General features: G+C 36.7%; 1 protein-coding gene across 1 annotated transcript; it reads right to left on the bottom strand.

The window, feature by feature from the left end:
• Window positions 1-414: 414 nt before the first annotated feature.
• On the bottom strand, window positions 415-4956 carry LOC144440360 (dapdiamide synthesis protein DdaC-like). Its single transcript, XM_078129726.1, has 4 exons — window positions 4327-4956; window positions 2120-2305; window positions 994-1126; window positions 415-799 (listed from the first exon to the last, which is right to left on the bottom strand). Exons 1-4 carry the CDS (start codon window positions 4945-4947, stop codon window positions 501-503), a joined length of 1239 nt encoding a protein of 412 aa, XP_077985852.1. The 5' UTR covers window positions 4948-4956; the 3' UTR covers window positions 415-500.
• Between the last annotated feature and the right edge of the window lie 10801 nt (window positions 4957-15757).

The raw sequence follows: 15757 nt of genomic DNA on the forward strand, positions 1-15757 counted from the left end.
AGGGATCACTCCTAAGTCTATGTACAGGTTAACAAACTTTTAACGCCTTTGTTACAGAATCTTTCACATTCTTTTAAAATATGGCTATGGAAAACAACGAAATTATCTAGAGCCCTGATTATTCACTTATATTTCACTAACTTATAGAAAAATAAGACACCAACATTAGTTCCTATTGTTACAGCTGACAAATATATTTGAGCAACACAAATATTACAAGTTAATATAAACCATTCCAATAACATGATTCATGTGAGGAACGTGTATGTCCAAAGCATTAATTCTGTTTTGTGACGTCATTGAAATATAAACTGTGAGTACCAATTTATATTTCAATTGGGCTAACAATTTTGACAGTCAAACAGGCAGACATATATGATGAAAAACATTCCATTTACTGAAGTTACAAAGTGCTACAACGTTACCATTCGTACAATATGTGATAACATAATGCCAGTAAACAGTGGAGATCATATGTTAGCATTAGTGTTCTTAGGATCCTATTCATTTGTTAAAGCGACGAGCAGTTTACGATTGCACGTATAACCGATTCTTGCATGCTGGGCGTACATATTATCATAGACCAAGACATCAGATTTCTGCATCTGAAAACCAACTGCTGTCTGCCACAGGACATCACGAATATGCTGGATAACTTCGGGTTCAATTTCACTTCCATCACCATAGCCACTGTGGTAGGGGTATTGCCAATTTGGGATGTCCAAGTCAACAAAGTTTGGATGATTAAAGAAATACGATGCGTGATGAATAGTAATTTGGTTATACCATACACGTTCACCTTTTGCAAAAAACAAACAAACAAACAAATGGATTGAGTGTCACTTCAATATCTATGCATAAAAAAGGAAGGTGAACATCAACTGAGACTGTTAGTACAAACAAGTCACGTCGTAGGCTTTGTCCAACTTCAACTTGAGGACAGATTTTTTTTTATTTAGAATAGAAACCAGAATACAAAGTTCGTTTACTGACCTGTCAATGGATGTCTTCGGAATACAGGTAGACTGTACCAGTAAAACAACGTATCATTCACCTCCCAACGATATTCAAATCCATTATCTTCCAAATATGTCACTACTTCGGTTTTGTCGTCGGTTTGAAAAGTCTACAAAGGAACAAAATGCTAACATCTTATGAACGACTAAATAACTTTATACTGTCGCGTACATAATGGCCTGGGACTTTTCTGCATGTAAAATAATTCAGGTTGTCACTAGACCTGGAAGGATAGAGGTTGCAAATCTGAATGATTTAATTCTATGAGTTTATCAAGTATGTAATGGATTGTATGTTTTCCAGAGAGTTGGGTAAGTATAAAGGACCGATGTGTCGATATTGATCAGAGCCAGGGGTAATAATAGTAAAGCACTTTGAGCACAGAGTGAGGAAGAGCTACATTCAAACTAACATTATTATCATTGTTGTTGGTATTATTATTTGTTACAAATAGTGGTAATATTAAGATGATACACCATATGGTAGACGACTTTGACCATGCAACACACGGAGTTCATATAGGGCCAAGGCCTATGAAACCTATATAGAGTATTACAGATTTGTTAGGTCCTCATATTGGACAAAGGTATTGTGAACATACAGGAAAAATTGGTCACTTTACATTTTTTTAAAATAGTTGGATTTTGGCCAAACTATTTTTTAAAGTTGTGATTTGATACAATTGGAATTGTCGAGACACTGACGCCTGATTGCAAATTGGGCCTTTAAATGTATGTTTAATTCACCATGCATAAACCAAGATATTGTCTTTGAACAGAAAATATTGATTATCTACCCTGGCCGATGTAATTAAGTCACGACCATCCGTGTCTACGTCGAAATATATGTCTAAACTTTATAAATCGTCATTATGTGCTCCCGCTTGTTCATAAATTATGCTTGAAGAGGTACACTTATATAGTACCCAAACCTTTGTAGTTAGCAGAAAAGATACTCTGGCCTAAGGATGTGTAACTACTCATCCATAGACAAGGTGACAGGGACCCTTAGGCCACTCGTCTTTTCATTGGGTAAACTTGAAAATAATATTGACCCCAGCCTAGAAATAAAATATATATTATCTATGATTATCAATACTCACTTGTTGCCAACTTCGATGCGAATCGTTCGTTTTCTTGCAGCCAACATAATTGTAATATCTAACTCCAAGTCTCTCGAATTTGTCAACAACTTCTTTATTTAGTTTCGGTAATATATCTCTCACGTCTGCTATCACACTTTCCCCTCCACACCCTGGTGTAGCAGGATGATCACAGTAAAACAATACCTGTATAATAAAGAAAGTATCGATGCAGATGTAAACTGAATAGATGAAAGTAGGCATACTGTAATAGAATAGGAATTTTAGAATTCATGTACAAAAGTTTGAATCAGTTTATTTGTTCTGTTGTGTGTTGTTATCACATTAATTACGAAAAGTAATACAAATGCACGTATCAAATGAATACTCTGCTGACTGCAAATGACGTTTACTAGTCAACAGTTGCTAGTGCTGTTGCCCACGTAGCTATTGAATGGTAACGTCATATGTGCATGCATACATGTTTTCGAAATAAACAAACTTGGCAGCTCCTGTTGGCTCTGCGAATTACAAGAGCATAGAAACTTCACTTTTTATTTCTTGGGACAAACTTGCCACCCTTGTTCCAGACAAGGATTCGGAATGAACATTTGTTAATTTACTATTTACTAAAGGTGTACAATTTTCTATGTCCCTGTTGTCTTCTGAACTATCGTCACTGTTGCCATGTGTTAACCATAGGGAACAGTGTGCTTAAAGAGTTAGAATGTAGTAGGTGCGTTTGATAGCACATTTCGAGCTCGTGTAACATTATAATTCAGTTTCCCCCCTGCCTGTGGGTTAATCCAACACAGGCTGTTTCCATCACGCTCAGGAAACAGTCTGTGTTTGGGTGACCAACAGTCCCTCGAGAAAACAGACGTATGATTAGAATAGATTAGATTAGATTGGGTTGGTATATTTTATTGTCCATAAGAAACCATGAAAATTCGTGTTGGCACAGGCAAACATCAAATGTAATAAAAGACAAGATACTAGTACAGTCAAAAACACCAATGTAAAACTGAGGGTATACATTAAATTTAAAAAAAATAAAAATATGAAAGTGCTTGCTTGTGGTACAGAAAAATGACTAAGACGAATAATATGACAATTTGCATTTACTCTTTGCAATATAAGTGCTCATTTGGCTGTCGCTCTGGGTGCTGTCTTGTTGCTAGGTATATTTGCATACATATTTGAATGTTTATTCATTTGTCTATTTAATCCCTGTTGTTATCTTTGCAATAAATGTGATCAATTATCTGTTGCTATCGGCGGGGTCTTGATGCGAGGCATATTTACATACATTTTAATTTATTCATTTGTCTACTAAATTCTTTATCCTCACAAGATACGTGATCATTCGGCTGTTGCCATGGACGTGGTCTTGTTGCTAAGCATATTTGCATACATTTTATGAGTGTTTATTGACTTTATTGGTTATATCATTATCTTAGTGAAAAACAACACCGTTTGGCTGTTGATATGGGCGTGATCATGGGTGCTAGGGATATTTGCATACATTTTTGGAATGTTTACTCACTTGCCTACCAGATGATGTTATTTGACTAAAATATACTTCCATTTGGTTGTTGCGAAGGGCGTGTCATGGTTGCTAGGGCCAATTGTGTGAAACTATTTGGATACATTTTTTTGACCAAAATTCAATTGTTTATACCTAATATGCATATTACTGATTGAGATCATTATATGCTGAATATTTCTTCATCTATACACCCCCAGATGCATCCCCATTAAATTTCAGCCCAATCTGTTCAATCAGCCCAAAGTTTTGGATTTTTGACCAAAACGACACATTTTAGCCCTAATTTGCATATCACTGATGGAATCATCATGTCATGAACAAATCTTAATTCACTTACCCCTAAGAATGTTTCCACCAACTTTCAGGCAAATCTGTCCGTTAGTTTTGGAGTTTACGTTTTTTGACTAAAAATCACGTTTTGACCCAAAACGCATATCTCTGATGTGATCATTTTCATTTAAACAATTTTCCAACTAAAAACCCAAAGAAACCTTACCCCCCAAATATTAAAGCAATCGGTCCAGCAGATTTTGACTTAAGTTGTTTACACACACACACACACGCACATACAGAGGCAGACAGACACTTAGCCATGCATATAGCACTACTGAATCTTCAGTTCAGTTGTGCTCAAAAGAGACCTCCCCTCCTTGCAATTACTGAAGGCTCCCTAACTAACCTTCATTGGAGGACGACTGCTGTATGCCATTTCATTGTGTGGCTCTATGGTATAAATAGGTGGGTCATTATCAGTGGCAGTGAATACCAAGTCGCTGATCTCATGTCTTGCCCCATTACCTCCAGCATAGCTTGCACTTTGATAGCCTAATGCTTTAACAAACCGTGAGAAGTCGTCGGCATTCTTCAATGGTAACCTTTTAAAAAGAATGGTCCCATAGTTGTGAAGTCGTTCATCTATTATGGCACGAGCTCTTTCCGCCCACGTTTCAATCGAAAAATTCGATGATGCTGCTTCATAAACTGCTGGCCTGTTTTCCCTGGGACATGCCAGATACTGGGGTAAATTGTGGCCAGGAAATGTTGATCCAGGAAGCCATTCTCTTTCCGCTATGCGAGGCTGGAAATGGGGCTTCGTAATCTCAACACATTTGTGATAAACGAAGCTGCCTCTTGCACTCACATGCACACTGTGATCTCTATATGCCATGGGATGTCGAACACTTGATACCAATCCACTGTTAACCTTCCATGGTGAAATTCGTTTACTAGCCATAAACAGAAATGTGTGAATCGGCTTCATACATGTTGCATTGGTCGTAATGATTCCATACAGTGCCATGTTTTCTTGCTGACGTGCCCTGTCACGTGTCAACAGCGGTCATGAACCCAGGGTTACATATTTGTCCGTGTTTGCACGTAGCTGAGTTGCCAGACCTTCGGGTTTTCGTCTCAGTAGTGGGTTTTCACCTAAGCGGAGACGAACGATATATGCAGACGGCAAACTATTGATATGCAAATACGAACGTAAGCATGAATAGATGCCACGTATAAATCGACTAAAACCTCATTAAGCTATTGACAATATTTAACGTCTTCAGCTCGAGTGGGTGAAAGAGAATGTTTCCTTTGTCAAGAAACTTGCATTTCATTATCACAAGCTTACAGATTTGTCAATACATTTCTTGTACACCTGTTTGATGAATTAAAAGAACATGGCGATTGGTTGATGGGCTTGGAATTGCAAGCTTGAGACGAGAACGTATTGATTTTGCATGATTTGAACCATCTGTTCACTTTCCTTCTGATTCTTTTTAAATATAGAATTCATGTAATATGTTAGAATTAGTTATCAAAGTAATTCGAACACGTGCTCCAGGGAATTGTCGTGAAAAAATGGCCGGGTGCGGATGTGTTATCCGGGTTCCTGTGACACGTACCGAACGTCCGATTTTGGAAGCTATGGGTCAGTATTCTAACAATTATCAACTGGTAGCAGATCATGTCCGTGCAAATGTACGCATTCTTTCTCGAGATGTGCAGGACAATTACATTATTCGTTCTGCTACTGTAGTAAGACGTAGAATAAGGGATGTTGTCCAACGTCATCAGAAAAGTAATTGTTCGCACAAATAGGAAACGACCAGAATTTATGACAGGGTGGACTCGGAATATTGTGATCATGTTGAACACGTTATGATTATTGATACCTTGATAGCCAGTTATAAAGGAAGTATAGTGGGTTTCGTAATGGTACTGGTCGACAATAACACAACAACCCGATCGTCGAATACATAAGTCATGACTACATCAACGTTCGTTAAAGTTTCACAGCTTTTTGCAACACTTTTGGACTGGAAATCGGTTATTTGTTCCCGGCTCCTTCGCCTAATTGGTTTCATGCATTCACAAAACAAGTTACTTGACTGTGCAGACAGGGAAAACAAATAGAAACAAAAATATGATAGCCTTATGCAAATAAAATGCGACGTATAAATCGACGAAACTCATTATCTTTTGACAATATTTAACGTCGACGAAAGTGGACGTATGCAAATTTTAGAACGAAAACAGACGAAAACACATTTTAGAACGAAAGCCGACGAAAATATATTGTTATGCAAATACAGTGACTTATAAATCGACTTGGCCACCGAAAAGCTCATTAATCTATTGACAATATTTAACGTCGACGAAAGTGGACGTATGCAAATTTTAGAACGAAAACACATTTTAGAACGAAAGCCGACGAAAATATATTGTTATGCAAATACAGTGACTTATAAATCGACTTGGCCGACGAAAAGCTCATTAATCTATTGACAATATTTAACGTCGACGAAAGTGGACGTATGCAAATTTTAGAACGAAAGCCAACGAAAATATATTGTTATGCAAAGACAGAGTGACGTGTAAATCGACATGGCCGACGAAAAGCTCATTAATCTATTGATAATATTTAACGTCGACGAAAGTGGACGTATGCAAATTTTAGAACGAATACATTTAGAACGAAAGCCGACGAAAATCCATTGTTATGCTAATACGTGCAACGGATAAATCGAAATGACCAACGAAAAGGTCAATAATCAATTGACATATTTGTCTCCAACGAAAGTTGATGTATGGAAATTAACATGACAAAGAGTAAGTACAAGTAATGGTACGATATGGTTGCGTAACTGTGCTGCTCGACTACGTTCTGGGGAGAATCACCAGAGCTTGTTGAATTCCAAGTACATGTATATTATACATGTACTTGGAATTCAACAAGCTCTGTTGAGCTATAACTATAACTATGTTTTACTACTTTTACTCTGGAGTTTCACCTCTGACAAATAAAGGTTGCCACAAATAAAGGTTGCCACAAAAAATGTCTTGTCAAATTCATGGAATTAAAGCAGAACATAAGTAGCACCATTACCGTTCTTCACTTCCACTTTGAAAGCAACCAGGCTAGACAACCAACGAACGCATGTCAAATGAGGATTAACGGTTTATTTCCGTGAATATTTCGACCTTTTAATTTTCATGGTTCGTACTTTCTAATTATTATGTCAGTAAAATATTAGATCTTAGAGAGAAGTCTCTAAATGCCCTTGCTAATCAACACAGTTCTACTCTTTGTCTAGATACAGTGCAAAGTTTGTCTTCCGATACTTCAATATTTCAATGGACATCTCATTATAATTTGCATGCCAGAGTCTTTCAACGTTAGCCAATGACGCTACAATGTTCTAAAGTTGAGAGAACACCTGTTTCTAAAACCGCCGGCTACTGCTACAGTGTCTGAGCAATACCACAATTTTTGATTGGTGGAATCTAAAGATTTGCATATAGAATTACAGATGGTTTCAATGACGTTAAATATTGTCAAAAGACTAATGAGTCTGTATTGTTGTTTAGGTCGTGTTCAGTCAGGTTAACGTCCGTATTTGCATATGAATATCTCATTAACGAGGGGATCGTAGTTGACCGTCGGTATAAGTGCTTAGGTGAAAACCCGCTAGTGATACGTATACGATGCGATGTGTGTCAGAACGTCGCTTTATCGAGGATGGAACATCGGCGTTGGGCTCTCGAAAAGAAAGAAAGCCTGAAAGTCTAGCAGCAAGCCCATGTTACATGTCCGTATACCCTGACATTAATGTGTTGTCATATCACTTTAGCATAAAACTGCAAGACCAAAGAGTTGTGTTGTGTCATGTTTCATATGTTGGCAATCGGTCGTTATCATTCAGAAATTTTGGGCGATATTGAAAACCACCCCTCCCTATCATTATATGGTTAGATCGTACAGTTGATTATGTAGGCTACCTGTGTCATAGATTACAGTTAGACATTTAAACAACCGTCACACGGTTTATTGTTCATAAAGTACTGGATCAAAAGAATCACAATTTCTGATAGAAAGCTAGAAGCAGTAAATAAAGGAGACCCATAGCCTCAGATTTTCAATAAAGTTGTATTGTTAAATATCGAACAAAGAAGGCTTAAAGTTTGGGTCAAAGATGACACAAGGTTATAGGTACTGTAATTTCAATGGCTACATAGCCGAGACAGCAAGTCATGGGGAGCAATTGTTTAGTCTATTACCATGACTTTAACAATATCACTTGTTCTTCTTGTTCTTCTCTTTATTGTTTTATGTTGGGACTTGCTCTCAGCTATTTTTATGGAGTCATTAAAACACACAACCACGTTTGTTTGGTAAAATCCAGGGACCACTTGACAGAGCTATGATGCAGGGTCATTTAACAGTCCTGTGGAACTATCAATGCTTTCCCAGTCAAACCACATGATATATCATGGTCACCCAGACTCTTCAAATACAGCATATATATGCTGGCTCACTGTGAGTAATTGTCCCGGACTGTTTGTTTCATCCAACCAGGTATTCACCCAATATTGGCACTCGTTTTGTGAGTGAAAGATGGTAGACTTATACAGCCTTCTCATCGAGTCATGATTAGTAGAACACTACTTTTGGAAACAGATTGAAAAATATGTGTCCAGTCGGATTCAAGCCCATGACCTCTAGACTGACAACTAAACGCAAGCTCTGACCAGTACCCCAGTGCTAATGATGAGCTCTAACCGCTACTTCCACAGGGAGCCGTTTCAGTTTCAGAGAGTTGATATAAATAGTGCAGTATAAGAGAATACGGTAGCAATGTCTATAGTGTTTATATCTTGCGTTCAACGAACGTGATACATAAAGTCACGTTGGTGTATCCCATTCGACGGATTGTTATGATATTCAATATAATATTAATATTTTATGATGCCGTGGAAACTGAGTAACACCTAATATATGAATAAATATTTAAGGCTCTGATGGGTACCTTTGAAGGCGTACCTGTTAGGTGAAAGTTCAACAGGGCAAGCAAACAACTGAATTGGATAATAAAACTTGCAACATAATAATGGAGTACAGAGACTTGTATTACAATTTGATCATTTGATAAGAACAGTCGTACGGCTTAACATAAATTGTTCACATTCACAAACAAAATTCAAGTTCTCCTGGTATTTCATGTACACATGAAGAAGCAATAAAACTGTACCTTATCAAAAGATTAAATTTTAAACAAATCTCTGCTGTTGCAATATGCTATACCAATGTTATACATCCAATTCATTAGTTTGCATACGTTCCCTGTTTGTAACAGTTTCTTTCGCCAATGCTTTGAATTCGGTTTAATTGTTAAACACTCATATACATTATCTGCTTGTTATATTGGCTGCGTGTATGGTGCTCTGAGAACCAAATGTACCACACTCACTCACTCACTCACTCAGTCAAGAAGCCAAAGGTTACTGGAAATGATGCAAATGAAATACTTTGTTACAGACAAATAATTGTTAAATAATCATAAAATCATAGACAAATGATCAAATAATGGTGGCTTAATTATAACGCAATCAAATAATTATTAATTGAGTACAAAATAATGATAAAGCCGTGAACTAATCCTTAAATAACGATGATATAATGAATAAAATAATTACAAAATAAGGATAAAACCGTCAATTAATGATACAACGGTAATAAAATAATAAGATAAAAAAAATGATAAATATCTATCAAATAACCAATAAATCAATAAATCGATCAGTCGATCGAAATATCAGTTGCATACTAGATTCTTCCTATGGATCTTGAAACATAGATAAAAAGTAATTATAGTGTATGGTGGTGTGCAATACACCCACACCAGTAATACACCATTTCTTAAAAATAAAACAGCAGAATCATGAATGGCGTGATGTTAGTTCAAAATTCATATCACCTAATAAATTACGCGCGTTGCTCCAACAATCAAACGAACCACGTGATACGCACTCCTTAATGTCAAAGGTAAAAGGAAGTGAAGTCAGATTTTGAACAGATGAGTCTGGGGCGAGTTGAAAATCACCATGTTCATAGTGTGATGAATCGCCGAGAGAGACGAATTGTCGGGTTAAAAATGAGACTAATAGCTGTGGAACCAGTAGTCCGGCCGCATTACAGCACATACTATTTTTTTTGTGTGTAATGCATTCCCTTAAACAATTTCTGAGAAATTAATTTATTGAATTTCATTACTTACACACATTACTGATCTATAACGTTCAATATAATATACCGCAAATTACACGTATAGTTTTTTCATACATAACACCATAGAGGGCAGCCTTTCATGGAAACATCACATCAAACAAGGTGCAAATAAAGCAAACGAGATGCAAGGCCTCCTTAAAAGAAACATTAAACAGCAATTTTGAAAGAAACTGCTTCCAAAACCCTCGTCCCTTCAAAATTAAAATAGTGTGCAAATATATGATCCCCACTATTAGTATTAAGTAACAAATGATCACTAGAGAGAATACAGCACTATTCAGCACGATTAGTTATACACATTTACAAACATGAAGCTAGTGTCACAGATATATTTAAAAGTGGTATAACTTGAAATTCGAAATAAAACAATCTTCTGCTAAACACTATCTACAAGAAGTGGCGTGCTCTCACGTCCCCACCGTTAAACTTGATCCAACACATTCAGTCAGAGTTACAATACGAAGCACCGGTCCACACAATATGTGGAAGTCTAAAGCCCTTAGACTTGGTCAATAGAATAATTATAGAATGTGTGTGACTATATATGTTTCAATTGAGCGAACCATTTTGACAGACAGACAGACAGACAGACAGACAGACAGACAGACAGACAGTCAGTCAGACAGAATATTTTTTAAAAAATACGTAAGTTATAAAGGGTTGAAATATTACCATTCGTACAATGTGTGCAGTCACAATGACACTAAAATGCGAATGTGTGATGTTAGAGTAAGTTTAGACTCCTTAGTTTGCTAGTCATTTGTTGAAGCGACTAGCAGTTTACGTTTGAATGTGTATCCGATTCTTGCATGCTGGGCGTAAATATTATCATAGACCAATACATCAGATTTCTGCATCTGAAAACCAACTGCTGTCTGCCACGAATATGCTGAATAACTTCAATTTCAATTTCACTTCCATCACCATAGACACTGTGGTAGGGGTATTACCAATTTGGGATGTCCTTGTCAGCAAAGTTTGGATGGTCAAAGAAATACGATGCATGTTGACTAGTAATTTGGTTGAACCATACACATTCACCTTTTGGGGAAAACAAACAACAAGATTGCGTTTCATTTCGAAATGTATTCATTAAATAAGAAGGAAAACATTAACTCAGGCTGTTACTAGAAATAAGGTACATTGTAGACTATTCTCCAAAGGTAACTTGATGACAAAAATTGTTATATTTAGAATAGCAGAATAGAAAGTTTGTTTACTAACCTGTCAATGGATGTGTTCGGAATGCAGGTTGATTTTGCCAATAAAACAGTGAGTCGTTCTCCTCCCAACGATATTCAAATCTATGATCTTCCCAATTCTTCTGTCGTGAATTACATTTATTGATTCATATTTTGTGTTATACGTTGTTGTTGTTGTTGTTAACATTGTTGCCGTTTCTGATGAACTCATTATATAGTCATACGTCATACATAATCAACCAATCAGCACGCAGCCCGACTCTTCCCCATTCTTGCTAATCAATATTTATGCGCCAAATGACGAGAAATTTCACAGTTCTTTTCTGGAACAAATTGAGCATTGCATTCAAGAAATCGAGTGTGAGCCAGATACTCATATTGTACTTGGAGGGGATTTCAATTTCACATATGATGTAACAATGGATCGCCTGGGTGGAAATCCACATACTTGGGTTAAATCTAAGAAGATACTTTATGACTTGATGGAAAAATACGATTTAATCGATATCTGACGTATTCGCAACCCAGGGTCTCGGCGATTTACATGGTTGAGAGGTGGGCCCTCCCATGTGAGTAGTAGACTTGATTAATTTGTTCGTTTCTGACCATACGCAAACTATTACTGATTCGACAGACATTTGCCCTGTGTCATTTAGTGTTCACTCAGCAGTTGTCCTCTCATTGGACTCGCGAGATTCGAAAAGGGGACCGTCCCACTGGAAATTAAATTTTAACCTCTTGAACGATAGAGATTACCTCGATCAAATCAATTCAAATTTTCATGATTGGTGTGGTGCATATGCTGATATTCACAGTAAAAGCATTCTATGGGATCTCCTTAAATACAGGATAAGGAATTTCACCATCAAGTACAGTAAGCAAAAAGCTAAGGAGAGACGTCATAGAATAAGCGAACTTGAAAAGAAACTAGAATATTTAGACATTTTGTATAGCGACAACTTAACCCTTCATCCGAAACCGCTGAGCTCCTGAACAATGCTAAAATCGAGTTAGATTCACTATACGACTATATCACCCAAGGGATAATTGTCCGCTCTAGAGCGATATGGGTGGAAATGGGTGAAAAGAGTACGAAATATTTTCTAGGCCTTGAAAAGAGAAATAAAACCAGGTCTCATATCCAGACAATCATTGGTAGTGATAGCGAGGTCAAACGGAACCAGTCAGATATTCTCTCAGAATTGAAATCGTTTTATAGTAATCTGTATAGAAGTCATCATAGTCATTCTCAAAACCCCAGTAAACCAAATAATGTTATTTCTCAGTTGAATATTCCAAAACTTTCACAAGATGAACAAAACAGTTTAGAAGGTCCGATTACCCTTGGGGAGGCATATAAATCCCTTATCTCTATGACAAAAGGAAAAACACCTGGTAACGATGGCCTCCCGGTTGAATTTTATGTTAGTTTTGGCACATTGTAGGACCGTGTGTGGTAGATTCAATTAACTATGCTCATGAAAAATGTTGTATGTCGACATCTCAGCGTCAAAAATTATTACTCTCATAGAAAAAGTTGGTAAAGACAAACAATTCATTACCGATCTCACTGATTAATATTGATGCCAAGATTGGGTCACGTTGCATTTCAAAAAGAATGGAAAAGATCCTACCATATATTATTTCTCATACTCAATCGGCATTTGTGAAAGGCAGAGACATCTCTGACTGTATCCGTTTGATTGAGGAAGTACTTGCGTGTACGTCTGAGTTAAACATCCCAGGTATTTTACTTTTTTAGTAGCAAAATATATTTTGAAAAGGCTTTTGATTCTCTTGAGTGGAATTTTTTATTTGCCTACTTAAACGCCTTTAATTTCGGACCATCCTTGATAAAGTAGGTTAGAACTTTTTACTCAGATGTTGAGAGTTCAGTCATGAATAATGGATACACAACAGGACATTTCAAAATTGAAAGAGGAGTCCATCAAGGAGATCCGCTACCCCCATCTCTCTTCATTTTAGCCTTAGAGGTCTTTTTGATTTCTCTAAGGGCTAACAAAAATATCAAAGGTATTCATTTGCGTAATACAGTTGTTACCGAGTGCGCTTTCGCCGATGGTCTAACCTGCTTTGTTGGGGATGAGTCTTCCATAAAGCATCTTTTTGATTTACTTGATAGTTTTGGTAAAATTTCTGGTCTGAAAACGAACATTGGGACAACCGAAGCCATTTGGCTTGGACCCTGGAAAAGTAGAGTAGACAAGCCCTTTGGTATAATGTGTGCTTCAAAACCATTGAAAATTGTAGGGGTTTACATTTCACATGATACTCAATGGGCTACAGCGTTGAATTATGCTAAGCCAATTGAAAGTTTGGAATCAACATTGCGTTTTTGGAAACAACGCAGTTTGTCATTATTGGGGAAAATACAAATTGTAAAGAGTCTTGCTATCTCGAAATTAGTGTACATTATGAGAATGTCATATGTCCCTAAAGAAATTCTTAACAGTATTAAAGCAAAATTTTTCAATTTATTTGGAATGGTCGAGACCGTATTTCAAGAAATGTGTTGATTTCAGAAATGGGCGATGGTGGTCTTAGAGCACCAGACATTTTTACAATGCACAAGACCTTCCGCATCATGTGGTTAAAACGATTCTTTGATCCCTCCATCACCCATCCTTGGAAAAAGCTTTACCAAAGGCGCTTACAGTCTATAGGAGGAAATTTTCAGTTTAATTGTCATTTTGGCATTAATAACCTAAAGTTGAGTTTTTCAAACTTTTACAAAGAGGCACTGTACAACCGACATTTGTAATAATTGCCGAAATTTGTAATAAACCGAAAGTTGTAATAAAATTGCCGACATTTGTAATAAATTGCCGATATTTGTAATAAACTGACGACATTTGTAATAAAAATTGCCGATATTTGTAATAAATTTCAGAAAAAAATGTGTAATAAACCTGCCGAAATTTGTAATAAAAAAAGGTTAAGGGGATTCCTCTCTGACTTTAAAAGAAATGGAATTACTCATTCTAAACTTAGAAATGATTTAAAATATCGTCATTACAGGCTTCCTAGAATTAATTTACAACAATTATGTCAGCCACTTGGATCTTTGAGTCTTTGTCAATCAATCAATCAATCAATCAATCAATCAATCAATCAATCAATCAATCAGTCAATAATAAGTCTACTTATCTACCTAGCTACTTACTTACCTACTAGTACCTACATTATATACCCAGCAGTACTCATGTACTGACCCATCAGTTCAAATCATAATTCACTTGATGAACACGTCGTGCTTTATTGAACGAATGTAAATTTTGATCATTGGTGGACGTGTTGTTAAATTGACTTTGTCAAAAGATAACTTGTCGGTTGGTTGGTTGGTTGGCTGGTTGGTTGGCTGGTTGGCTGGTCGGTTGGTTGGTTGGTTGACTGACTGACTGACTGACTGACTGACTGGCTGGCTGGCTGGCTGACTGACTGACGGAGGAAAGACGGGCGTATGGAGGGTAGCTAAAAAGTAATTTCAATCTGTTTTCTAACCTGATTTTATCTAGTTCTTAAATCTTACTTCCTCTAGTGTACAAGCGGCAAATGTATGAGTTGTTTGTGATTGTGAAGGCTTCTGAGTGATGAGTGAATATACGAACTAGCATCATCAATCCATTTGTGGTTGTATGATCGAATGTATATATTTTAATCATTGCGGACAAAGTGTTGGTTGGTTGGTTGGTTGGTTGGTTGGTTAGCTGGTCGGTTGACTACCTACAAACTGATTTCTCTAGAAATCTTAGAAACGGCGATTTCACAACCAATTTTAGAGTGCATTTGGGGGCAAAAATTGAAAGCTTCATAATGGCTTGAGAAGTAAGTGGTATGAGTATTTTTTAAAAACAAATTAGTTAGTATATCAATAAGTCTACAGGGACATATTCTTGTCCGTGAGTGTGAAGAGATTAATATGCATAAAGGCGAATATTTCAGACATCATACATTACGGACACTTGGTGTTATGGATACTGTATATCACTATATCTCACCAAAGTCTAGCGACACACATACCAGTTTCCAGGTTCGATTATTGTTGGTCTGTGAACTAATTGTACTTACGTATAAAAAGAAACGTAATCGCTTGCCAATATTTGCCTGATGGTTTTATAAACACAAACCTATGACAGGCCAAACAAAGATAAACTCTGATATATAAAGGAAGAATTTTGGATTTGAATCATAGAAGTAAATACATAACAATATAGTTCTGTGTCAATTTTTGGTGCTAAATACCGGCGCAAAACTTCCCTGGCTTAACTTGTAGAATAAGATCTTACACAGGGAATTTTGATAACGTTTCTTAGATCCAGGTGTTT

Source organism: Glandiceps talaboti, chromosome 9 (assembly GCF_964340395.1).
Source record: "Glandiceps talaboti chromosome 9, keGlaTala1.1, whole genome shotgun sequence".
In the NCBI taxonomy this organism is placed as follows: Eukaryota; Metazoa; Hemichordata; class Enteropneusta; family Spengelidae; genus Glandiceps; species Glandiceps talaboti.